Source organism: Lemur catta, chromosome 1, assembly GCF_020740605.2.
Source record: "Lemur catta isolate mLemCat1 chromosome 1, mLemCat1.pri, whole genome shotgun sequence".
Classification (NCBI taxonomy): Eukaryota; Metazoa; Chordata; class Mammalia; order Primates; family Lemuridae; genus Lemur; species Lemur catta.
In genome coordinates, this window is record NC_059128.1 from 107,986,763 (window position 1) to 108,011,531 (window position 24,769).

General features: G+C 60.8%; 2 protein-coding genes and 1 long non-coding RNA gene across 8 annotated transcripts; 1 reads left to right on the plus strand and 2 right to left on the minus strand.

Annotated features, from left to right (window-relative positions):
* Positions 1–764: 764 nt before the first annotated feature.
* Positions 765–6,279, minus strand: LSM7 (LSM7 homolog, U6 small nuclear RNA and mRNA degradation associated). Its single transcript, XM_045544140.1, has 4 exons — positions 6,229–6,279; positions 6,052–6,142; positions 2,378–2,449; positions 765–1,044 (listed from the first exon to the last, which is right to left on the minus strand). The coding sequence occupies exons 1-4, from the start codon at positions 6,232–6,234 to the stop codon at positions 902–904; spliced, it is 312 nt and encodes a 103-aa protein (XP_045400096.1). The 5' UTR covers positions 6,235–6,279; the 3' UTR covers positions 765–901.
* Positions 4,905–6,045, minus strand: LOC123633146. The gene is made up of 3 exons (XR_006733553.1): positions 5,911–6,045; positions 5,740–5,801; positions 4,905–5,588 (listed from the first exon to the last, which is right to left on the minus strand). It is a non-coding gene; the product is annotated as an uncharacterized LOC123633146 (long non-coding RNA).
* On the plus strand, positions 6,233–24,461 carry SPPL2B (signal peptide peptidase like 2B). Of its 6 annotated transcripts, none has more exons than XM_045544097.1 (15): positions 6,233–6,451; positions 10,992–11,111; positions 12,868–13,050; positions 14,173–14,262; positions 14,443–14,582; positions 15,227–15,369; positions 15,442–15,538; positions 16,217–16,333; positions 17,815–17,896; positions 18,471–18,545; positions 18,682–18,744; positions 18,825–18,924; positions 19,514–19,591; positions 21,331–21,491; positions 22,640–24,461. In XM_045544097.1, exons 1-15 carry the CDS (start codon positions 6,299–6,301, stop codon positions 22,919–22,921), a joined length of 1,884 nt encoding a protein of 627 aa, XP_045400053.1. In that variant the 5' UTR covers positions 6,233–6,298; the 3' UTR covers positions 22,922–24,461. The 6 variants fall into 6 exon arrangements, with proteins under 6 accessions (XP_045400053.1, XP_045400062.1, XP_045400073.1 ...); XM_045544106.1 differs by having other exon boundaries at positions 15,230–15,369; XM_045544117.1 differs by having other exon boundaries at positions 21,331–21,557; positions 22,640–22,729.
* The last annotated feature ends 308 nt before the right edge of the window (positions 24,462–24,769 follow it).

Genomic DNA, 24,769 nt, shown 5'->3' on the forward strand with positions numbered 1-24,769 from the left:
CTGAGGGGTCAGTGCTCCTGCCAGGAGGACCCTATCAAGCTCACTCCCGGCCCCCTGGTTGGGTCACCAGGGATGCCCTGGTCCTGTGTCACTCTCAGCCTCCTGAGTGATGACCAGGCAGACACGCCCTGCGCTCAGCATGGGGACAGAGTCCGGACAAGGACAACAATGGAGGGAATGACCCGCCTGTCAGGAAGGGCATTTAGAGGTGTTCAGTGATCCGAGCCGGTCACCTGGAGAGTGTGTGGGGTCCTGGTGCAGGTGGGAGGCTGTCAGGTGGGCCGGTGGGGCTGAACGTGAGCGGGTTGTGTGACGCGGGGAGGCGGCCGAGCCCGGCAGGATCGCAGGAGCCAGGCCGAGAAGCCAATGCCAGGGCTGGCCGGTCCGCCCAGACAGGACACGCTTTACGGGGCAGGGACCTGGGCTTCAGGTGACGGGTGCGGTCGTAGGTGGAGGAGGCACTGAGGGGACAGGTGTTACCAGGTGCAGGCTGCGGGGGTCCGGCCTCCCGACGCGCACAGGCCGCCGTCATCTCAGGGGCCAGGCCGGGGGCTCCCTGGAGCCCCTCAGAGGAGTGAGGCTCCCGACTCGCCTGTCCCCATCCCCCGGCCCGGGCCCACCTTGGTTACCTCAGAACTGCTGTCTGTGCCCCGCTGGGACCACGGCCAGCGCTCAACAAACTCCAGGAGCCGAAAGCAGATCTGGGGGCCCCAGGTTTCCCTGGAAGGTCAAGGCTGAAGCAGCAAGACCCTGGGGCTGGGCACTTGAGGTTTGCAATTTTATTAAGAAAACAAAAGTTCAACCTACACAAAAAGGAAAGACCTTCCGTTCCAGCGGCAGTGGGTGCTGTGGGGGCGGCAGCCGAGTCGCGGAGACCGTGCTCGGCCCGCTGCGCCGCCCGCTAGGTGTCCTGCTGCTGGATGAAGGGGTTGGGGATGGCCTCCATGCCGTCCTGCGGGCAGATGAGCACCACGGATGTGCCCCTGCACACCACCAGGCCCAGCTGCCGCGTGTCCTCCGTCAGCTTGTACTGGTCATCGGGGTCTGGTGGGACAGACAGAGGCTGAGGAGGTCCCAGAGGTCCCGGCTGAAGGGCCTCCAGACAATGTCCCCACCTGCATCCCACAGGTGCTGGCCAAGACCCAGGACTGCAGTGGGGACGAGCCCCGCCCACCCCCACTCCAAGCCCAACACGCGGCCTTTCTCTTGGGATGAGCCACAGACCGTCGGGCCCAGCGGGGGCTCCAGAAAGAGCAGCCGCACCTGCCCTGCTCCACGAACGCCAGAACAGAGGACAGCGGTTACCCTGCTCTCCGCGCTAAGTGGGGCACCAGGGCCTGGGACTAGCTGTCGGCCGGGCAGGTGGGACAGAGCAGCCTGGGTCCCTGGTTCCTGGGTGCGGCGAGAGGACGCCCAGGGAAGTGACTGGGCACTCCAGGTCACAGGAAGTCAAAACTCTTCATTCCCACCGTCCCATGGTGTTGGGGGACGGGAGAACCCGGGGTCCAGCTTTGGAAATCAAAGACCCAGCCTGAGATCCGGCTCTGCCACTACGGGGTCTCTTGGGACAACTGCTCTGTACCCACCTCTCCCTCACCTGCCTGAGAGGATGGTTTTAGCGCCCGTGTGAACGGGTGGTTCTGGGGACGAAACCACAGATCAAACAGGCTCCGCAGCAAAGGGCAGAGTCGCGGCCTCCACTCCTGAGGCACCAGTGCTGGGCCGTAGCCCGTTTCTCCGCAACAGCACCCCGAAGCAGGGGATGTCCTTCTATGGGCCAGGAAAGCCCCTGCCCACGGAGGCCGCACTGGGATCCCAACCACAAGGCCACGCCAGGAACGGGGACAGACCCGGGCAGGAAGAAACAAAGATAGGGAAAAGCAACAAGCCCCGGAGGGGTTGGCAGCCGAGGCTGAACTCCCACTTCTTGTACAGCCCTGGAGGCTGCCGTGGTGGGTTAAGCTGTTTATCTTTGCATGAGAGTGAATCTTGTCTGCCCTTACCGTTGGGCCCCGGAGGGGCAAGAACCCCCACCCCCTGCAAGGTCTTGGCGTCCCCCAAATACCTCAGTTGGGCTGAGGTGAGGGCTTGCTGGCTGCTGGGGACTGCCTGGCCATAAGGGACTTGGGGGCTTCATAGGGAGGAGAGACCAGATGACATGTGGGAGGGCTCCCCCGGGAGGGGACCAGGGAGTGACCGGCAAAATACTCGCACATCTCTCAGGTCCCTAAGGCGATGATGGTCTTTCGAGCTCTGTTGACCCGCGGAGACCAAGCTAGCCTGTCAGCTGTCTAATCTGCAAGGCTTAGTGCCCTCAATTCAGGGGGGTGTCTCGGGTTTGATAAAGAGATTAAAAAAAAAAAAAGGCCCAGCTCACCTCGCATGTACTCGATGGTCCCGTCAAGCACGAGGTTGAGGAGCGGGTCGAACCCTTTCAGGATTCCACTGGCTTGGAAAAACCACAGGGGGAGAGAAACAGGAAGGCATGAGATTTGCCTGGGGATAGGCGCCCACCCCAGCATTGCCCAGCATGACGCAGTGGGGGCCACAACCTCTCCAGGGAAGGGAGACAGAGGGCCCTGAAGACAGCTGCCTCCAGGCCGTCCCTGCCACAGCACGTCTGCAAATACTTTCTGCAGAGCACCAATGGCAGATACGTTAAGACTGTGTGGGCCGCAGGGGGTCAGTCACAACCGCTCAGCTCTGCGTGGCATGGAAGCAGCTGCAGACAACATGCACAGGCCTGGTGGTGGCCAGAAAACTTTATTTATGGATGCCGAAATGTGAATTTCACATAATTTTCATGTCATGAGCTAGCCTTCTTTTGATTCTTTCTCAACTGTTTAAAAATTGTAAAAACCATTCTCAGCTCACGAGCAGCACCACAGTAGGCAAGGGTCCGGCCACTCACTGGAATATCACTCAGCCAGGAAAGGAGACGAGGCTCTGACACAGGCCCCAGCGTGGATGGACCTTAAGGACATTGTGCTCAGTGAGAGACGCCAGACACAGAAGGACACACAGTGTGTGACTCCATTTATATGAAATGTCCAGTACAGGCAGACCCACAGAGATGGGGACGTGGATTCGTGGTCACCAGGGGCTGGGGGTGGAAGGGGAGCGACTACTGATGGGACGGGGTTTCCTTTTGGGCTGATGGAATGTTCTGGAATTAGATAGAGGTGCCAGCTGCACAACATGGTGCCTGATCTCTGTCATCTTCTTGCTCTACGGTGTCTGGTGACCGCCCCTGGGAAAGGGTCAGCCGGGTGGCCCTGCAGGACCGCACACTGTCTCTGCCTGGAACCCCCCTGTGCTTCCTCTGCAGGTTCATCTCAGCCACGGCTCCCCGAGGGGGCGGTTCCTGCCTCTGTGCTCACTGATGCATCTTCCTGCTACCATCTGCCCCCAGCCTCCCAACTCCTCTCCTCTTTCAGGCCCCTCTCCTGGTTCGCCCTATGGAAGTGGTACCCTGGGTCATTACTCCATCTGCCCGTCTCCCTGAAAGGCAGGGAGCAGGCGTCCATCTGTGGCTGTACTGCCCACACCGAGGGCAGCCCCGTGCCGTGGTGTGTGTGGTGGGGTCTGTAACGATGTCCCTCAGGTCAAATCTGCTCCACTGTCAGATTTTGTAAATAAGTTTTATTGGCACACAGCCACGCTCACCCGGTTAGGTATTGTTTGTGGCTGTTTTCCTGCTGCAACAGCAGAGCTGAGTAGTTGTCACAGAGACCATCTGGGCTGCAAAGCTGAAAATGTTCACTGTCTGGTCCTTTCCAGAGAAGCCTGCCTGGCCCTGTGGATTTCCATCCAGCTGCCTACGTTTGAGTCCCTGGCTCTGTGGCTTCCTCAGTCTGTGCTCGGGTCCCTCCCTTGCAAAATGAAGGTCACAGTCTCACGGGATGGCGGGGAGTCAGGTGCAACACACATTCAGGCACTGGACACCGGCCAGGTGCGCAGTGACCTGAGTCTGCCCTCCTCGAGGGGACGTGAGCCCCAGGCAGGCAGGCAATGTTCCTCCACCCTGGTGAGCTGGGCATACACTCCTCTCCCCTGAGTGTGGGAAGGGACCTGTGACTCGGATGCGATGTCACCCCCATGCTTAGGTTATGTGACAAAGATGAAGGAGCTTTGTAGCTGGAGTTAAGGTGCCCACATCAGCTTGGCTTTGAGCTAATCTAAAGGGAGGGGCAATCCTGGGTGAGCCTGACCTAACCAGGTGGGCCCTTCAAGGATAGAACACTTTCTGAGAGAAGAGATTGTCCCTCTGGCCTGAATAATTTGAATCTGACACGTTTGCTCAACCTACACCACTGCAGGAGCAAACTGCCCTCTGTGGAGAGTCCCAAGGCAGGCAGCCCTCAGAAGCTGAGAGCATCCCAGCCAACACCAGCAAGACAATGGGGACCCCAGTCCTACACCCAAAAGGAACTGAGTTCTGCCAACAGCCAGGGGGTGTGGAGGACGCTGAGCCTGACATGATGGGCCCCAGAGACACCCCTCTATTACGATGTCATGAGACCTGGAGTTTGAGGTACTCCGGCTCCTGACCCACACGTTCTTCAAGATTTGTGTTTGGGCAACTAAACTGGAGGTAATTTGCTACACAGGGTAGAAAACAAACGAAGGCACCTTGAAAGGCAAGGGTGGCATCTTACTCATCTGTTCTGGAGCTGGCATGGCATAGATTGAACATTTGTTCAGATTCAAATTCTCATGCCAGGTACCTGGACTTTTGGGTACCATCGACGACTCTGATGCCACCCAACTGTCCACGTCTCAGGGAGGAAGGGGTTTGGATCCCCATCTTATGAGAAAAAGAAATCGAAGATCAAAGAAGCTGTTGAGTAAGTGAGATACTGATCAAGGGCTTACTACCTGCTAGGAAATACCTCAGTTATGCTACATATGCCTTTAACCCTTTAACTCTCACTACCACCTGGTGAAGAAGTTTGAGTGACCAGCCTCATTTGACAAATGAGGAAACTGAGGCTCAGAGGGAGTAGCTATTTGCCCAAAGTCAAGAGCGGAAGAGCTGGGGTTCTAACCTGGGCTGTCCAGAGCAAGAACCCAGGGGTCAGGCTGTCCAGCTGCTGCTCTCACCCCCAGACCGCACTACCCACGTGAATATGCAGCACCAACCTGGTTGTTGCCCTCTGAGAGCTCACACTCTCCTCACTAGAGTCTATGGAAGAGTCAGATGCAAAGTTAGGCATCATGTTAATGAAATTGCAAACTGTGACAAGTGCTACCAGGAGGATAAGACGAAGGGGCCCGACCTGGGATGGAGGGGCGAGGAAGGCTTCCCAGAGCAAGTACCTGGAGCTGAACAGAAAGGTGACTCTGGGAGTTCACCTGGCAAGAGAATGACAGGCAGAGGGAAGCATATGCCTTTGTAGCCTGTGGCAGTCAAGAGCTTGATGCCTTACTCAGAGGTTCAGGAGGTTTGGACTTTACTCTGGAAAAACGGGGAGCCCTAGAGGATTTCAGCAGGGAGCAAGGAGATTCCATTTGTTTTTAACAGGTTCATGAGGCTGTGGTTCTCAACAGATGCACTTCTGCCCCCAGCGACAGTTCTGGTTGTCACACTGTGGGAGGGAAAAAAGGGGGTTCCTGGCATGGGGTGGGTGGAAGCCAGGAACACTGCTTAGCACCCTGCAGTGCCCAGGAGGGCCCCACCCCAGAGAATAATCCAGCCCCAAATATCCACAATGCAGAAGGGGAGAGACTTTGGCTTACAGGGAGGAGGAACATAAGCCGGGAGATCGTTAACGAGCTTGGGCTGCTCCTGGGAGGAAACGCTGGAGAGACAGAACCTCATGAGATGCAAAGCCGTGAATCCCAACCCCAGCTGCCCCACTGTGACTTTGGGTTACATTTGTTCCCCGCTCCGTGCCTCAGTTTCCCCACCTGCAAAATGGGCTACCAGTTCCCAGACTGCACGAGGTAGCCCGACTTAGAGCAGCGCCTCGGCATCCGTGCCCGTCGTCGCTCTGCCGCGTTTATTTATTCGAAGTTGTTAAGAGAAAGCGCCGGCGGCAGGGAGCTCACCTTCACGGCCTCCCTGGAACTTCACGCGGATCGTCTTGTCGATGTACTTGGACAGGTCCAAGATGCTCTCCTTCTTCTTCTTCTCTTTGTCCTGCGGGGAAAGCAGAGCGCGTGAGGCGGGGAGCGGCGGCCCGGACCCACGCCACCCAGCTCCCGGCCCCGCCGCCGCGCGCTCACAGCCATCTTGCCGCGCCGTGCCAGTGTGCGCAGGCGCCACCCTCGCGTCCTTTGACCCCTGCCCACGCGCATGCGCAGCGCATGCGCGGATCGGTGCCCCGGGGCGTTGCTGGGAAACGTCCGCCGACGGCTGCGGCTGGCACCGGCCGACATGGCGGCGGTGACGGCGGTGGAGGGGGTGCTGGCGCGGCTCGCGGCGGCCTTTCTGCTTCTCGCGGCCCAGGTGAGCGCTGCACCGGCCGCGCCGGGCCCGCAGCCTGAGTCTCCCCGGGTCCTCGGCTCCTGGGCCCTGCGCAGGACCCCGCCCGGCCCGGCTTGTGAGGGGGTCAGCCTCAGGGATCCGCGGTCCTCTAGCGACCGGGGCCCGGCAGTGACCTTGCGGGCCCGTCCCGGGCTCTTGTCCCTTCCTCGTCTCGGGAACCCTCCCCCGCTGCAGCGCCACTCTCTCCGCACCGGGTCTGAAGTTTGTGGCCTCCTCCCTCCCGGGGTTCTGTTTGTCCGTTTCTGGGTCTCCAGCCGCCTCCGGGGACGCCCCTTTCGTGGCCTTGGGTAGGTGACTGCCCACTGCTCTCCGAGCCTCCCTCTCCCCTTAGAGGGAATGGCACGGAGCTAGCTGGCGAGCCCTGACCCTGGAGGTTTCGGTGAGGGTCCCGGAGGCATCCCGCGCGTCCCCAGCTGCCAGCAGCCGAGAGCCCAGCCCGGGAGCAAGGTCGGATCCCCACTCCGTCTTTCACTCCGTGACCTTGGGCTAGGGAGCTCCTTGCTTTGAGGGTTACTTGTCCGTCTGCAGAAGAGTGTGGAGTGGATTCAGAAGGTGATGCGCAGGGTGTCGAGGTCGAGGACCTGCGTGCGCTGTATCAGTTGTGTGTTCTTTAACATCAAGGGTATGGGTTCCAGTGGGGCACAGTCCATGAGATAGCCATGAGATATATACAGGCATAAGTACATCTTTTATTTCCAAGTCCTCCCTTTTTCCTGGGTTACTCGGCTTAGGGAATGGTGCCTCTAGTATCCCTACAAATGTGACCCTTGACTCCTCCCTGTAGTCCTGACTCGTACAGGGGCTCTCCAGTCCCTCTGCCTGTGGCTGCTTTTGTCCCCGACATCCCTAGTCCATTCTCAACACAGCGGGACTGACCCTTTGCAAAGTGTGTCAGAGCTTGTGGAATCCAGGTGAGAGCCGTCCCCTTGTGATCTGGCTGCTTGGGAAGCTGACCTCCCTTTCTGGCTGCCTGGGACATATACAGTTCATTGCAGGCGCTTCGCTCTATGGTCTTTTCTGTTACCCTGGAATGCCCTGTGCTGGGCTGTCCCTCTCTCTCCCCAGCCCCTCTGCCAGCCTCCTGTACTGCCCTCATTGGTGTGTGAGCCTTCTGTTGACTCACCGTCTGTGAGCAGTCTGAGGACAGGGACTTTGAGCTCTCCAGACATTTGGAAGGCGGGGAAACCAAGAGATGGAAGAAGAACTATGGGAACACTGTGGAGGGGGCTCAGTTTGCCTGGAAACGATTTTCAGAAGCAGTGGGACCAAGGGGTTTTCTGAAGGGTGGGAAGGAGTTTGCCAGGGCAGGTGGGAGAGGAGGGTGTTGGAGACAACGGGAGCAACTGGAGCTGGGGCTGGGAGGTGTGAGAGCTGGCCATCTGTGTGGGGTGGCTGCGGCTGGCAGGTAGGGTGGAACGAAGCTTAAAGGGAGAGTTTACCCCCAAGAAAGCTGTCACCACAAAGGAGGCCCTTCAGGCAGGCCCTGGAGGGAGGCTGGGGTTTCCCCCTCAGAGCTGGAGGGCAGGGGCAGTAGCCCCAGTCGGTGACAGCAGGAGTGGCTCCAGACAGAGGATAAAGGGCACGGCAGAGCCTGTGGCCCCCAGGGCTGGAGGCTGAGATGGGCTGGGCAGATTTAAGCAGGTGGTGGAAGGCTCATGGCGCTGGGGTGCTTGGACTTTATCTTGGGCGAGGGGAGCCCAAGAAGTGTCTGAGGGATTGCGGAGAGCGGGTGCGCCTGCCCTTCCCAGAATGTCAGTGGTAAACACACTCTTGGAGATGCTGCATCCCCTGGGGGTGTGGTTCATGGAGGTGGAAATTTGAGTCTGTGCTCCCAAGCGTGGGATTGGCTCTTCTCTGGGCAGGAGGCTGCTTGGTAACAATCCTAAACTCACTTGCTACCCTTTTGTGACCACTGGCAAGGGGTCTGACCTCCCTAGGGACACCCCCCTCCTCCAGTTACTACCCTTGGTACAGGCCCCTCGCAGTGACGGAGCTGTCACTCGGCAGATCAGAGCTAAGGTCTGTTAACTGTGGACGGTTCTGAGGTGGCTGCCTGCACTCCAGCCTGTCCTCAGTGGTCCTCCCGGTGCCAGTAGGCCCTACTAGAACTAAAAGCCCTCTTACAACTGTGTCGTTTGGAAGAACCTCTCCTGGTTCCTTTGACTCAGCAGGCGAGGAAACTGTACGCAGAGCGAGAGTTCTCTGGCTTCGGGTAAAGGCACAGGCAGGCATATTTTTGAGGGAAAACCAGTTTTGCAAATTGTGGGAAGGAAGATCCGTGAATACGCTTTTGTGCTTTTAAAGGCCCTTTTTACAGAGAAGCAGTTATGTCAATTCCCACTTTATACAAAAGACACTTTTCACCAAAAACCCTGATCCCGTGGAACAGGGCTTGGCAAGTGTTTTCTGGAAAGGGCCAGGCAGTAAATATCTTGGGCTTTGCAGGCCACGTGGTCTCTGTTGCAATTACTCAACTGTTGTGACTCCAGGGCCGGAGACCCTCCGCCCAGGAATGTTCTAATAAAACTTTATTTACAAACGGAGAAGGTGGGCCGGGTTCTGTCTCTGGACTGTAGATTCCTGGCCCTTGCCGCAGCCCATAAACTCCCTCCTGGAGCAGGCGCCAGAGGCCTCTGAATGCTGGGTGGCCGTGTTGAAAGGGGCATGCTCTGGGCCTGGCACCAGGGCCAGACTGGGGGGTGTCCTCAGGGGCAGGCAGTCTGGTGGGAAGAGCCTGGAAGAAGGGGCTCCGAGCTCTGCCTCCAATTGGGAGGTGGGCAGGGGTAGGGGCAGGTGGGGGAAGGAAACTGCTTCAGCCTTGTGCTCTGAGACCCTGGTCTGCCTCAGGCCACCCTCCTGCCTTTGCCTTCTGAGAGCTCTGTTGACTCGGGCTCCATTCACCTGGCTCCTGCTCAGTGCTCTGTGAACCTGCTTCCCTCAGCTCCTCGGCAGGAGGACACAGTTGTGTTCTCATTAGACAGCGGGTCCCGGAGCCTGGCCCTCTCAAGATGACGCAGCCAGCAGAGCCCCAGAGCTGGTGCTGGCTGACGGGAGGATGGGGCTGGGGACCCACAGGCCTTGGCTGCTAGTGGGGCAGACTAGCGCCTGGGCTTGTTGTGCCAGGCGTTGGGTGTGGGGTCTTAGCCCCAGGCTGTGGGGACTGGGCGCCGTGGGCTCTCACCAGGCCCTGGGCCACATCAGAGCTCCCCTCCCCAGCCTCTGACTCAGCAAAGCCACTGCTGTGGTGGGGGCTGGGCTGTCGCGGTGTGGACCCCGAGATGCTGGCCTTGCCATTCCAAAGTGTTCATTGTCAAGGCCGTAGCTGGTTTGTTTTCTTGACTGCTTCTGTGACAGGTCCCCCTGGAGACGACAGGGGGTGTGGTTCTCTCTCTGCCCCAGGAAGTTTACAGCCCAGGGAAGGAGCAGGGGGTCTCTGAGGGGGCCACAGGAGCCTGAAGTGTGCAGATGGGTGCTGGGGGCTGGGCTGGGCTCTCCGGAGGGGCTGACGGGCCCAGGGCACATGGGCAGGCAGTGGCTGGGCTGCGTGGGCCTCATCGGTCCCCAGCACAAGGCTTCTCTCCCGGGACCCCTCCTCCCTCTGCGGGCCTGGGGTGCGCAGTGTGGCAGAGCCACCGAGACTGGGCCCCCACCCTGTGAGTCCCCTCGGTGACAGGCATCCCTGAGATGGCACCTTCTCCCCACTCCTTCAAAACGTGAACCAAGAGGCAGGACCGTGTGGTGGACGGGCCAGCCCTGCTTGCCCTGTCCCATCTGGGAGCTGGAATCTGCCTGCTGGGGTCTTGCAGGGAGCAGGAGTGGGGACAGCTATCTGTCCTGCTGGTATGGGCATGACCTCAGCCTGCCTGGAGGAGGTGCACCTCTCGCCCAGCCACTTAGGACCTGTGGCCCCTTCAGCTGCCTGCTAACTGCTGTGCTTTTGAGGGAAGATGAGGAGTGCTGGCCTGGGGATCCCCCTGGCCAGTGCCCTGGTGGACTGGTCATGTGACTGGGGCCCCAGTGAGCCCTGGGACATCAATGGATAGTTTTCACGCAGGCCTGTGGGTCAAAGGCCATCTCCATACCTGCCTGCTGGAAGCTCATCCAGGCCTCTGGCCTTGCCTTGTGGTCCAGACCATTGTCCCCCGGCTGCGAGTGATGGCCCAGGGCCTGGGGACAGATATGCTGGCTCGCTCTGTCCCTCCTTCTGAGGGTTCTTCCCGGGCTGCGGTGGTGCAATCCCAGTTTATTGATGTGGAAACTCAGGAGCCACAGAGAGGTGACCTGATACCCCTGTGGTCACGAGCCCGGGTCTCCCTGGGGAAGGCATGCTTCTCTGTGTTTTTGCCACATGACTGTGTGCGGTCATACCCTGCCTGTCCCGTAGAAGGGAGGGAAACATCCCAAACCACCTTGTGGGTGTGGTTGCCTGGGCCCTGTTTCTTGTGGGCTGTCCAGCCTCTGTGTCTCCCCAGCTTCTCTGACAACCACCTTGTCACTGCAGGTGGCCTGCGAGTACGGCATGGTGCACGTGATCTCTGAGGCCGGGGGCCCCAAAGGCAAAGACTACTGCATCCTCTACAACCCGCAGTGGGCCCACCTGCCGCACGACCTCGGCAAAGCGGTGAGTGCCTGCCAGGCTCGGGGCTCTCTAGGGACCCGTCTTGCAGGGAGCTGCCGGGGGAGACCTGAGTTAGGAAACAGAGTGCCGTCTGGTCAGAGTTAAGAGGTGGCCACTTGCCACCAGGACTGCTGAGGTCTGGGGGGTCCTGAGATGGGCCCCAGCCCCCAGCCTCAGTTTTCCTGGTCGTAGACAAAAGCTGTCCAGAGGGGTGTCTGGGCACGGGCACGTGCTGCTCTGTGCCAGGGTCCTTGTAGCGCGGGCAAAGACCAGGAGGTCCTGTGAGGAGTGACAGAGGGCAGGCGGGGCACTGGGCACGAGACCACATCCCTCACCCGCTTCCCTCCGAGGTGTGGCTGCCACTCCTCAACCAGGAGGGTGCTGGGAAGCTCTGGCAGGGGAGTGTCTGCAGATGGCTGGTCGATGCCGATCGAACGATGTCTCACCTCAGAGACTGCCGCTCCCTCTGCCTCCACCTCCTCCACCCTCCCGTGGGCCTGAGAGGCGTGTCCTCCACACCGCCACCTCCCCACTTCCTGTCTGCTCTTCACAGCCTGTGTGTGTGTGTGTGTGTGAGCTCGTGTGAGTGTGAGCTCGTGTGAGTGCCTGTGTGCACGTTTGTGTATGTCTACGTGTATGTGGATATGTATGTTTGTGTGCCTGTGCTCACTTACGTCCGAGTGCATGTGTGTATTCGTGCACCTGTGTTTGCCTGTGTGCATGCATGTGTACATGTTTGTGCTTGTTCATGTGTGCTGTGAGTGTATGTATGCAAGGTGTCTTGTGTGTGCATGTGTGCCTTTAAGTGTGTGCATGCTTGTGTACCTATGTGTGCTTATTACGTGTGCTGTGTGTGAGAGCATGTGTGTGTATGTACAGGTGCCTTGTGTGTGCGTGTGCATGTGCTCACCTCTCCCTGGCAGGGGCCTTGCTTTCTCCACTTGGGGACCCCTCTCCAGCACAAGGTGGGGACCTCCTTGGTCTTGCTGGATGAATGGTGACACCACCACAGCTGGGGACCCTGCACCAGGCATCTCAGATGTTCAGAGGAAGCTCTAGTCTGGTTAGGACCTTGTGAGGCTGGACATGGGCCTCCCGTCAGTACGTGTTGTGTGGGCACTGACAGAGAAGCCAGCAGGGGGATGGACACGTCCCAAGCCAGGCTGCACCTCCCCTGACCCTGGGGCCCAAGAGGCACTGGCCCTGCTCCCCGCTTGGCAGCGGGATGGGCAGCGACTGGCCTTCTGGGCAGGTTCTGGGGTACAGCAGGTCATAGGCCCAGAGCGTGGGGCCTCAGGCTTGGGATGGCAGACGTGGGCTTCAGCCCAGCTCTGTCCCATGGGGGCTACTGGACCTGGGGCGTCTCAGCCTCCAACTGGACAGACATGTGGGCACCTCTCCCTGGGCTGCTGGAGCTTCCTGCTTAAGGACCGCTTGGCAGACCTGGAGAGCCAAGTCTTTCTAACGGACACTGAGCCTTGGGCCACTAGCGCCCCCCAGTGGCCCTGCAGACCTTGCCCGAGCCCTCTCAGATGAGCCCTGCGCTGTCCAGCCACAGGGCCTGCTGGTGGGAGACTGCTTAGGGCAGCCCTGCCCAGCCCCACTGCCTGTCGTCACGGGTGAGCTGAGACCACGTGGGGAGCTTGGGTCCGGGCGTCAGGGGATCGTGGGGGTGGGTGGCGAGTGGTCCAGGCAGTTGTTCCTGACAGCATGGTTCCAGGGGGCGTTCCAGCTCTTCTAGCAGTGGTGTCCCCCCCAGTCTCTCCTGCAGCTGCGCAACTGGACGGCCTCCCTGCTCTGTTCTCCCACCGACCTCCCGGCCCACGGCTTCAGCAACCAGATCCCGCTGGTGGCTCGTGGCAACTGCACCTTCTACGAGAAAGTGAGGCTGGCGCAGGGCAGTGGGGCACGCGGGCTGCTGGTCGTCAGTAAGGAGAAGCTGGTATGGCGGCCCCTGAGAACAGGGGACTGGGCCAGCGCGCCTTGGTCCCTGCCTGCCTCACCAGGGCCCCGGGGGGCTTCTCACTGTGGCAGGCCCTCCTGTGCGAAGGAGCCCGAGAGCTGGCGGTGGGGAGGAGTCAGGGGACCAGTGGCGGGGCCAGTGTTCATGGCTACTGGGGCCGTGGAACCTCACACGTGGTCCTGGAGGGGCCAGTCCAAGAACAGTCCTTGGGGGTAGCTGGAGACCCCACCCTCCAGCAGCCTCAGTGTGGACTTGGGGCGGCTCTGAGGAGTGGGTGGCACGGCCCCCAAGCTGGCCTCTCCCCTAGCGTTCTGGTGCCCTGGCCTGTAGACTGGCCAAGCCCAGGCCTGGCAGTGGGGGCTTACGTCTGTGGTCTCGGCCAGGTGGCCCAAAGCCCAGCCTCAGTTTCCCTTCTGCACAGTGGGGCTGTGGCTGCAGCTGGGCCCTGTCAGGGCGGCTGCAGCTGGGGCTGGGCCAGTGCATGGCCTCCTCTGAAGTGCAGTTTTGGAGTGGGAAGGGGCAGGCTTGGGAATTCCCTTACAGTCTTGCCTGTGCCTGCGCTGGTCCTTGCTGGCATCCTGGCCTGGGCCCAGCTATCCCAGGGGCCTGGCATGGGGTGGGGCTTATGGCAGTGCGGGCCTGGGCGGGGCAGCGTGCCTTCTCCCCCCAGGGGGCTGCGCAGTCAGGAGGGAAGCCCTCAGCGGGCGCTGGACTCAGGGAGGCTTGGGTGCGCACTGGGTGATGGTGAGGCTGGGCCACGCCTGGGATCCACAGGTCCTCTGTGGGGACGTGTCTGGGCAGCCAGTGAGCCACGCACCCAGGGGAAGGGCTGGTGGCTCTTTTTAAGCCTGAGGCCCTTCGTCTAAGTGGGGACGGGTCTCAGTGCCCTTGGGCCTCACTGCCCTGTAGTCCTGCTGGAGGCTGGAGGCTGTCAGGTACAGTGGTAGGACGTGTGGGCTCACCCTGCCTGCACCTGAGCTCCAAGCAAGGGTCCCCGGAGAGGAGGCAGGTGGGGACAGGGCTTGGAGCCTGTCCACTGCTGTGAGCAGTTCAGCCCCTGCCACCGTGCTGGAGGTGACAGTCCCTCCCTCCTCGGCCCAGGTACCCCCGGGGGGCAACAAGACGCAGTATGATGAGATCGGCATTCCGGTGGCCCTGCTCAGCTACAAAGACATGCTGGACATTTTCAGGGTAGGCTCTGCCGCCCGCTCAGGCCGGAGGCCCCGGGGGAGGGTGGGCAGGGGCCTTGGGACAGCTGCCGGGGCGTTCTTGCCCAAGTCAGTGAAGTCGGGAGTGGTGGGTGAGGGCTCGGCCCCTGCAGGGCGAGGTCCCCAGCCCCGACACTCAGACCTGGTGTGTTCTCTGAGGCAGCGTTTCGGCCGTGCGGTGCGAGTGGCGCTGTACGCCCCCAACGAGCCAGTGCTGGACTACAACATGGTGGTCATCTTCATCATGGCTGTGGGCACCGTTGCCATCGGGGGCCACTGGGCCGGGAGCCGGGACGTGAAGAAGTGAGTCCACATGCTTTGCCTGCACGTGTGACAGGCGAGCGGCTCTGAGGCTGGCAGTGGGGCAGCTGGGAGGGGTCCCGAGGACAGTCAAGGGCTGGGTCGCGCCCTCAGCGTGGGTGGGGTGGGGCTGGGGGAGAGAACGTTCAGCTGTCTTCCTGTCAAAAACAATCACTGAAGCTTTGGCCCTCAGGTGGGTCGGGGCTCCCCTCCCTGCAGCCCTTCCCAAAGGACTTTGAGCAGCTGTCTTAGTCCTTGTGAGGTCCTTGGAGCAGGACCTGGCTTTGGATGCCCCCGTTGAGGTGGATGCCAGGGACGTGTGGGGGGAGTGGAGTGATTTGGCCAATGTGGCGTGTGGCAGTGGGGCAGTGGCTCCTGCCAGCTGCCTCTTCCTGATGAGCCACCTGTATCTGGGGGTCGTTCCCGCAGGGCACATGGGCCGCGCCAGTCTCTGGCCTGGCCAAGTGGCTGCCCACGGGCCGTCCCCATGGATGTTGGCCCTGGCACCCTCAGCAGTGTTGTCTCTTTCTCCGCCCTGGGGATGTTTGGGGTCAGTGGCTCCACGTCCCTCCCTGGTCCTGGGTTTCTGCCTGTGCCCCAGGGTTGTGCCCTCCCAGGCGCCCTGTGACCCTGCGGTATCTCCCAAGAAGGTATATGAAGCATAAGCGGGATGACGGGCTGGAGAAGCAGGAGGACGAGGCGGTGGATGTGACGCCGGTCATGACCTGCGTGTTCGTGGTCATGTGCTGCTCCATGCTGGTGCTGCTCTACTACTTCTACGACCACCTCGGTGCGCCTGGCCTCCGGGGGTGGGGGCGGGTGGCGGCTGGGGAACTCCCGCCTCATGGCTGCGTCCCCACAGTCTACGTTGTCATCGGGATCTTCTGCCTGGCCTCCGCCACCGGCCTGTACAGCTGCCTGGCGCCCTTCGTGCGGAGGCTGCCGTTCTGCAAGTGCAGGTGAGCCTGTCCCCACAGGCAGCCGTCCGCACCCCGCCCTCCAGCACTGGGCCTCTCCTGTCTCCCAGCCCCTGGAGCTCCGGTTCTGCCTGCTGAGGGCCTCGGGCCAGCCTGTCCTCCAGTCGGGGTGGGTGCCCAGTTCTCAGGTCCCCTCCCCTCCTCACATGCTGTCTGGCGAAGCTATTAACGGACTCCCCCCCTCCCCCCGCAGGGGCCAAGTGTGTTAGAAGATGTGGGGGATGGGGTGCCCTAGGCTGACTTGGGCCTCTCTGGGCTCCGAGGGGTCTCTGGGCCAGCCCTGCTCAGGGCCCCCAGCTGGCTGCAGCCCTGGGGCTTGGTCTGGCTCTTGCAGGGTACATGGGGGGCTACTGGAGGGTCTTTAGTTAGTGTCTGGGGAGCTGGGCCTGTCCCGGAAGAGGGGGTAGGGAGGGCGGAACAGGCAGGGCCTCGGAGAGGAGTCCTGCGAGGATGGGGGTTCTGGGTGCAGCCAGCCCAAGAGCCCCGTGCCTGCCCCGTCCCTGGCTTTGCTCTGTGACGCGGGTGTCTTGTGTCTAAGGAGGGAAGGGCAGGGCTGGGTCATGGGGCGGCTCTGGGGGCCTCAGCAGAGCGGCAGCGGGGTGGGGGTGGTGGGCTGCTTGGTGGTGGGGGTCGGCTCTCTGACCTCCCTGCCCCCACCAGGGTGCCAGACAACAGCCTGCCCTACTTCCACAAGCGCCCTCAGGCCCGCATGCTGCTCCTGGCACTCTTCTGCCTGGCCATCAGTGTGGTGTGGGGCATCTTCCGCAACGAGGACCAGTAAGTGCCGTCCCCTCCCCGGCCCCTGCTGGGCTGCGGGCCACCACCCCCTCCCACGCCTGTCCTCAGATGCTCCGGGAGGCCCGGACTCCCCTTCCCTGGAGGCCACTCAGGGCAGCCTGGAACAGGATGAAAGGCCCCCGCCTGCTGCCCGAGTCCAGTTTCACTGGGTTTGTCTGGGTGCCATGCGGCCCGATTGGAATCTGGGTAGGAGAGGCCTCGACCCCCCTGGCCCGGTGCCCGGCCCTCCAAGTACGCCTGGGCAGGGCTGGGAGACACTACCCAGAGCCACTGTCCTTGCGCCGTCTTCACTGCAGGCCCTAAGGCTCAGGGCCCAGGCTCCGCTGACACCTGATCCTCCTGTCCCACCTGCCACGGCCTCCCAGCAGTGGCAGGAGGAGGGGCGGGCGCCACTCCCACAGCACTAACTTGCCACGTGTCACCGGCTTGTGGGTGCCTCCGGCCGGCCTCCCCAGTGAGGTAGCGCTCCTGGCACCGTGGCCAAGGAGGACAGAGCCGCCTGTTCCTGCCTGGCTCCGCCGCTGTCGCTGGCACCATCTAGTGCTTTCTCTGAGCCTTTCCTGAGGCAGCCAAATGCTCTTGGCTTCAGCGCCGATCAGAGCCACAACAGATTTGACTGGCAGAAGGAAAACGTGAAAATATTTTGAGTCCTTTGTACACAAAGGGAAAATGAACTCTTTCAGTTAAATCTGAGCCAGGAAACTCTCTGTATTGCATGAAATTAGAACAGGCTGCGGTTTCCGGCTGAATCTGGGAGCGTGCAGTGCGTGGCCCTCTGAAACTGGCTTTCGGAAGCCTCTTTGTTCTTGACAATCGCGCTGCCCGGGAGATATTTTTATCCCCCTTTCAAATGAAGCATTTGATTCTTGGAGGCTCCGAGGAACACCAGAGGTGACTTGCCCAGCTAGTGGCAAGCAGAGCCATAATCCAGGAGGTGGGCTGGTGGGAAGGGGAATGAGGAGAGAGCTGGTTGAGGCTGGAAGGCTGTGGGGGCCATGGTCTCTTGAGGAAGATTTTTTGTGTTTTGCCCCCTGGGCACCCGCCTGTCCACCCAGAGATTCCGTGTGATGGTGGGTGCAGGTTTTACTTGAATAGGTAGCTGAGACAGAGCCCAGTCCCTCCAGCACATGCACCTCCTGCCCGCCCCTGCCCATGGTCTGTCATCTGTGAAGCTGCAGCCGTACTCAGCCCTGTGTCTGTCCCTCGGTGTAGGGTGTCAGCAGCCCGGCTCTGTTCCCATGTGACGAGGGGCCCCTCCCAGGGGTCTCGTTCCTCCCTGCCTTCCTCAGTGTCCTGCTCTGGGCAGGGCGGATGGTGGCTTGGATAGTTGGTGGCTGAGGTGGCCAAGGAGCGAGGGACCCTGAGGGTTGTGGCTGGTTGGTGGAAGATGAGGCTGGGGTCCAGAGTCCCGGGTCATTGCGGAGCCCCTGCCCTGGCAGTGACACAGCGTTGCCTTCTAGGTGGGCCTGGATTCTGCAGGATGCCCTGGGCATCGCCTTCTGCCTCTATATGCTGAAAACCATCCGACTTCCCACGTTCAAAGTGAGTGGTGGGGCCTGAGCTGCGGGGTATGGGCCCAGCGATGGCACCCAGGGTTAATTTCTCACTGAAGGGAGTGACAGGAAGCAGCTTGACCTCCAGGGGCTGCTCACCCCAGCTGAGCAGGGGTTGGCGGGCGGGTCATCGGCTGGGCTGTCGGGAGAGGGCTTCCCTTGAGTTTTAGGAAACAGAGATGTTAGCTGGTGCTCACTGGACGGGGACCGCCCTCTTCACTTGTGTTGTCCTTGAACCTTGATCTGAAGTTGCTTCCAAACCACTTTCCCTCTTGTTACCCCGGGGACTGAACTTGCTTTGCTCAGATTTTCCTGTGAAGGACTCAGAAAAATGAAGAGGGTGGCGGGGGTGTGTCCCGGGTGGGGCCTTTGGGGTGAGTCCTTGGTGGTACATTGGGGGCGTGTCCTGGGAGTGGGGCGTGTTCTGTGGGGGTGTGTCCTGGGTGGGGGCGTGTCCCAGGCGGGGCCTTTGGGGTGAGTCCTTGGTGGTACATTGGGGCGTGTCCCAGTTGTGGGGTGTGCCCTGGGCGGGCGCTGCCCCTCTCAGGCCGTGGCTTCCCCAGGCCTGCACGCTGCTACTGCTGGTGCTCTTCCTCTACGACGTCTTCTTCGTGTTCATCACGCCCTTCTTGACGAAGGTAGGCACCCTGCCGTCCTGCGCTGCCCCTCTCCCTGTTCCCCACCCCACCCAGAAGGCACGGCTGTGTCACCGCCGGGGTAGGGGCTCTGCGATGACCCAGAGCCCCTACCCACCGTGAGGCCTGTCTTGTGCAGAGTGGGAACAGCATCATGGTGGAGGTGGCCACCGGGCCCTCGGACTCGGCCACCCACGAGAAGGTACGTCCCTCGGCCGCACGGGGCAGGGAGTTCCCTGGCGCGGCCAGTCCTGGAGGAGGCATCTCCTTCCTTCTCTGCAGCTGCCCATGGTCCTGAAGGTGCCCAGACTGAACTCCTCGCCTCTGGCCCTGTGTGACAGGCCCTTCTCCCTGCTGGGCTTTGGAGACATTTTGGTGCCAGGTATCAAGGCTGGTGGGGCACAGGGGTCCGTGCTCCAGACGGGCCCCAGCGGGCACTGAGCCAGCCTTCCTGTGGGGCAGGGCCTACCTGAGCCCAAGCCTGGCCCCTGGGCCGCCCAGGTCAGCCTTTGGGAGTGACGGGCCGGGGTAGAGGTGAGCCCAGGGCTCGAGATTTGGCAGGGGTGGGCGGCAGGGGCTGGTGCCTTGGTGGGGGGGCCTTGGTTGGGTTCCCAGGATCTGGGTGGCCCAGGGAGCTCATTGGCCATCCTGGTCACGGCTGCGTTGTTGCCTGTGGGGAACCCCCTGCTGCAGAAGGCAGAGTGTGTCCTTGCCAGCCCCGCACCCCCAAGATCACTGTGGGGTTCGTGCTCACTCACTGTCTCAGTTCACCCACAGAGTATCGGGTGGCACCATCCCAGCTCCACCGAAGCTAGTGGTATGGCCTCCTGTGAAATGACAGTGATGGCCGTGTGCCCGGCAGGCGTTCAGAGACAGCCTGGTTCTTCCCAGGGAAACAGCTGTCCCGAGGCTCTGGGGGCAGACCGGGTGCCCTTTGGCAACCGGGTGAGTCTATGCCCTCCTCCCCCTAGGGCTGCTTGTGGCCTACTGCCACAGGTTTGACATCCAGGTGCAGTCCTCCCGGGTGTACTTCGTGGCATGCACTATCGGTATGTAACCCACACATGCCCTTGGGGCCCAGGCCATGCCTGAGGGCTGGGAGCTCCAACTGCAACCCCCACATCCCGTACTCAGCCTCTGTCCTACCTCTAACCCTGACTCTGACCCTAACTCTAACCCTAGCCCTGACTCTGACCCTAGCCCTAGCTGCTCTAGAAGCTGGGCTTTTCGGTGGCGCGGCCTTGTGCCGGCATCTCCACCTTTTTTCTCAGTTTATGGCTTCTGTTCTCTTCCCTTTCTTCCTGCTGCTTTTCTTCTTGTCTCCTTGTTTGCCTCGGCTTCTGCTTGTTCTTTGGTTACCAACCCATTCACACAGAAGAGCCGTTTCTGTGGGGGCCAGGTTGTCTGTAACTTTTCCAAAGCAGTTTGCCCTGCCCAGCGGCTCTCACACCACATGCTTTCTCCTGCGCGGTGCACATGTGCTCACATGCACACTGCGGGAGAGCCAGGCCTTGGGAGCACACGCTGGACCCCTCCTTCCGCTGCGCCTCCACCCTCAGTCTGCATCTCTGCCCTGGCTCCCGCAGTGGCGCGCACATCCCCGCACGTCCCCGGGTCTTCCCTGCCTGTCGTATAGACCTTGGTCCTCCCTCGAGGTTTTACAGTCTTTATCCTTAAAAACGCAACTGCAGAGATTTTCCTCTCTGCTGAACCACAACTTGTCAGCCCTTTTTCCTTGGAGAAAGTGTTCTAGTAGAAAATTTATTTTCTTGTCACTTTTTGTTTTGAGCTGATTTCAAATTGACACTTGCAAGGTTAGTACAAAGAAGCCCTGTATGTCCTGCTCTCAGATTTATTGACTGTTAACATTTCTTCACATTTCACGTATTAGACACTCACCGACTTCATAGGTACTTGTATGCAGTCCGCCCTCTGTATCCACGAGTCAACCAAACGTGGATCAAAATACACAGGAAAAAATTCAGAGTCCAAATGTCCCCATACTGAGCACGGACAGATCTGTTTTCTTGTCATCATTACCTGAACGATCAGTGTAGCAGCTATTCACACAGCACCAGCATTGCATTAGCTCTCACAGGAAACCCAGAGGTGACAGCACACGGGAGGACGTGTGCAGGTTACGTGCAAACCCTGTGCCACTTGTGTCAGGGACTTGGGCATCTGTGGAGTTCGGTCACCAAGGGGTCCTGGAACACTGGCTGTGCACATGTGTGTGGACTTGTGCACACACACGCAAGTTGGCAGCATCTTTCTGGCCTGTGAGAGCAGCTTGTGGGCACCGTGCCCTTGTTCCCCTAAATGCTTCCCTGAGTCCTTCCTTTTACGTGATCAAGAACAGGGGCATCCTTTTCTGTGGCCAGAGGCTGGGTTTTCTAGCTACGTAACTATGTTTCCGTAATACTGTTTTTCTGACTAAAGGTGCATAAACCCAGCTCCTTGGCCCCAGCTCCTGGCTCCTTCTCTGGCCTCTTCTGAGATCCAGACTCTTCCTGCGACTGCGGCTGCTGCCCCAGAGCTGCCTCCTCCCTGTCCCCTTCCTCACACCACACCCTCTCTGCAGCCCTTTTGTCACCTCCATGACCCCCGACCCCTCTGACCTACTGAGGCGGGGGTGGGGTAGGCATGTGTCCCTGGAGGTTTGAGAAGGATCCATGTGCCTGAGGATGTGTATGACCCCACGGCCCACCTCTCCCACCCCGCGTCCCCTCCATCCTCCCCTGTTGGTTCTTCCCACCAGGCTCAAGGTGACACCCCTCTCTCCCTCCAGCCTATGGCATTGGCCTCCTGGTGACATTCATGGCCCTGGCCCTCATGCAGCGTGGCCAGCCTGCCCTGCTCTACCTGGTGCCCTGCACGCTGTTGACGAGCTTCACTGTGGCGCTGTGGCGCCGGGAGCTGGGCGTGTTCTGGACGGGCAGCGGCTTTGCGGTGAATACCAGTTTGCTATGACTGTCTGCGAGAAATAATAACTAATAAGCCCTAACTAGGGTTAAAGTTGAGTAAGACCTCCTAGTATTTAACTAAGCCCCGCGCCTGGCGGGTTCCATGGTCGGGTCTCCCCTTGCCTGGAAGGTTTTGCTTTGGGCGCCAAGTGCGTGCGGCTCCCGCGCTGGGGGTGATCTGAGGGTGCACGCTGCCTGTCGGGTGTAGGTTTGCTCACCAAAGGCTGCTCCCCGAGCACAGTGACGCCCCACTGCGCCTGCCATTGTGAATGCAGCACCACAGGTGGGGAGGAGGGTGGCCCTGGCTCGGCCTTCACGTGTGGGAACTGTGTCCCCATGACGGGGTGTCTGGGTTGAAATGTGCCAACGCAGGGAGGGGCTCAGGGCTGCGTGGCTTTTGGTTTTTCAAAACCCAGGAGGGAAGGGGTGGGCGCTTGCTACATGACAGAGCGTTAACCTAACAGGGACGATGGCACACCTCCCACGTGCGCCTGCCCCCCAGACACTGGGAGCAGCTGCGGCAGCAACAGGGACCTGTTCAGACCCTCTGGCATCCGGATAAATGGTCCTGTGAATGAAGCTCCCTCTGTGGGAAATGGCTCATTCTCAGCGGTGCTGGTCATGTGGGTGCTGCTCTGCTGTTTCCGCGGAAGCGAAGCCAGTCCCTCCCGTGTGGGTGGGAGAGCGCTGGGGCGGGCAGAGACCCTGGTGCCATGCTGGAGCTCGCAGGCGCTGCGGTTGGGCCTCTGGCCCTCGCTGGCCACCGAGGCCAGGGTCTCCTTTCTGGTGGGTGTTGCCTTGGCCACAAGAGTGAGTGGGTCAGTTCTAGAAGGCTCGGAAGAAGCCAGGGGACCAGAGGGAGGAGGGACAGGCCAGGCACCTGAGCACTGAGGGGCGCTGGAGTCTGAGCTTTCTTCACGGCCATGTGGCCATGTCAGCTCCCTGCCTCAGGAGACCTCGGACTTCCCTCCTTAGCCCTGTGGCCAGGGCGCCGTCTCTCTCCCTGGGACGCCTTCCTGCTTGCCCTGAGCCTGGGTCCAGGCCCTTTGGGGACAAGTGGCTCGTTCTGTCCCCTTGGGGGCTGTGGGTGTCGGGTGCCCTACTGTCCCCTCACCAGTGTCCCTTCTCTTGCAGAAAGACCTACCTCAGCCTCCTTGGGCCCCAGCCCCTGCCGACAGCCCGCAGCCTCCCAAGGACTCGGACGCACCCCTGTCCCCGTCCCCGCAGCCTCCCGAAGAAGAACTGGCCAAGTCTCCCCCACCCGCCGAGCAGCCCCTGGAACCTGTCACGTCTGAGGAGATGGGGGCCACAGCCACCACCCAGGAGCCCGGGAGCCCGGGTAGCAGCACCCCCGAACCCGTGGGCCGGGACCTGGCCCAGCCTGACCCTGAGGCTCAGCCTGGCGCCTTGGCCTAGGGGAGAGGGAGCAGGACTCACCCGCCACACCCGCAGGACAAGTACAGACGCAAGATGCCCGCGGACTGCACCCGCCCGGCCGCCCCGCCCCATGGTGCTCATGTCATCCTGAGGTCCTCGCGGGCCCCTCACGCCTTGCGCTCAGCTCACGTGGCTGCTGCAAGCGCTGGGCAGCGGGGTCTTCCTGGCCCCGTCCTTTGCGGTCCCTCTTTGGCGGCAGCAGACTCTGCAGGCCCCAGGCGCGTCCACATCTGGTGCTTCCCTGCCGCTTCCCCAGGGCCCTGCTCTTGGCGGGGGAGGAGCCGCTTCTGCCCCCGAAGGTGCCACTTTCCCTCTGGCCACAGCCCGCACAGATTCGCTCTCATACCCGCTGGCGCAGACCTGAGACCGAGGTTCCTGCCACTGGGAGCAGACACTGGGCTGGGACAGCCCGTGAGGAGGGTCGGGGCCGCGGACGGCCTGCAGGGATTGGACAGGCTGGTCCTTCCTGGCCCAGAGGCACCACACACGCACTTCTGGTTTTAATAAAGTCACGACTTCTGGTTCTGGTAGTGTCGCATCGAAGGGTGTGAGTCTCAGGCTGCCCTTCTGATGGGGCGGGCGCGGGGTCCCTGGAGCCAGGGAGGGGGCCTGGCCGTGCACGGCGCTCAACTTCGTCTTCCATGCCTTCGTTTTGCTGTGGTTGTCCCTGCGTCCTGGCCTTTGCGAGCAGCTTCCCAACCCTCCCGTGCCAGTGCCCGCCAGCCCAGCCCCCGCGTCAAGCAGGCAGCGGCTTTTCATCTCAACAGCAAGGGGCCTCCGGAATGTGCCGGCATGTCCTGGAGCTGGCGCTGGGTCTTCTACCTCACTGACGGGGTTCTCTGGCGCCCAGGGCACCGGTGCCTGTGGTGGGACCAACCGAGCCACAGCCGGCCACCAGGCCCCGGCGTCCTCTGTCGCCACGTGGTCACTTGCGTAGCGGCGTCCCTGCGGCCGCCTGCACCGGTGCCAGGAGCCCAGCACCACCCTCCCTGCCCATGAAGCCTCCAGACCTGAGTCCAGAAGGGGGTTTCTGTCCACATAAAACAAAGGCAGGGACCCCACCCCCGAGGGACAGCCCGGCGCTTTGGTCTCACCGTTCCAGACGGAGGTGTTCCGGGCAAGCCGGGATCCATTCAGAAAAATACCAGCACCAGAGACTTCAGTCCCATCTTTCCAGGGAAAAATGATGGGTTTTTTCTCAAAAAAAGCAAAAGGTCAACGTCTCCTTTGTGTGTGTTTTTTAAAAAGCTCTGGGTGAACTGGAACAGGCGCGAGTGGACCTCTCCCTACCGCCACTGCGAGGACGAGGACAGCCTGGGGGCCTGGTGACTTGCTCATGCCCGTCGGACTGCGCCTTAATTTAAGCCATTTTGTATGTGGGGCTGAGAGTGGGGATTTCTCTCTCTGGTGTCGGACGTGTGGCTGATGTTGAGGAATCGGAGGCAGTTTTCTTCAAGTTTCTGTTGTACGTGTTGCCTGGCTTCCATTTGAGTCTCATAATTAAACACAGCTTTTGGTACCCGCGGCTCGGCCTCTCCCTCCTCCGTGGCGTGGGGCGTGGATGCGGCAGCCGGGTTGTGGGGGAGGTTCTCAGCTTTGCCGCAGGGGGCTGGTCCCCACCGTGGGTGGATCAGTCTACTTGCTCCCACGCTTCTCAGGACAGGCTTTGTGGGCCATGGGGTCCCCATCACGCTTCTCAGTTCTGCCCTTGTCGCGCTGGAAAGCATCACAGCCCATGTGTGAAAGTGGGCGTGGCTGTGGCCACCATACCTGTATTGGTGGATACCCAAATTGGAATTTTATAGCATTTTTACCTGTCTCAAAATA

Bases quoted from the DNA above. Each gene is read 5' to 3' on its own strand.
- LSM7 (XM_045544140.1), bottom strand. The intron at 2,450-6,051 runs GTGAGCTCCCTG...GGTTTTTCCAAG, and splicing joins GTTCCAGGGAGGCCGTGAAG to CCAGTGGAATCCTGAAAGGG. The intron at 1,045-2,377 runs GTGAGCTGGGCC...CTGTCCCACCAG, and splicing joins GACCATCGAGTACATGCGAG to ACCCCGATGACCAGTACAAG.
- SPPL2B (XM_045544097.1), top strand. From the start codon at position 6,299: ATGCGCAGCGCATGCGCGGATCGGTGCCCCGGGGCGTTGCTGGGAAAC. The intron at 11,112-12,867 runs GTGAGTGCCTGC...TGTCCCCCCCAG, and splicing joins CGCACGACCTCGGCAAAGCG to TCTCTCCTGCAGCTGCGCAA. The intron at 18,745-18,824 runs GTACGTCCCTCG...CCTTCTCTGCAG, and splicing joins ACTCGGCCACCCACGAGAAG to CTGCCCATGGTCCTGAAGGT.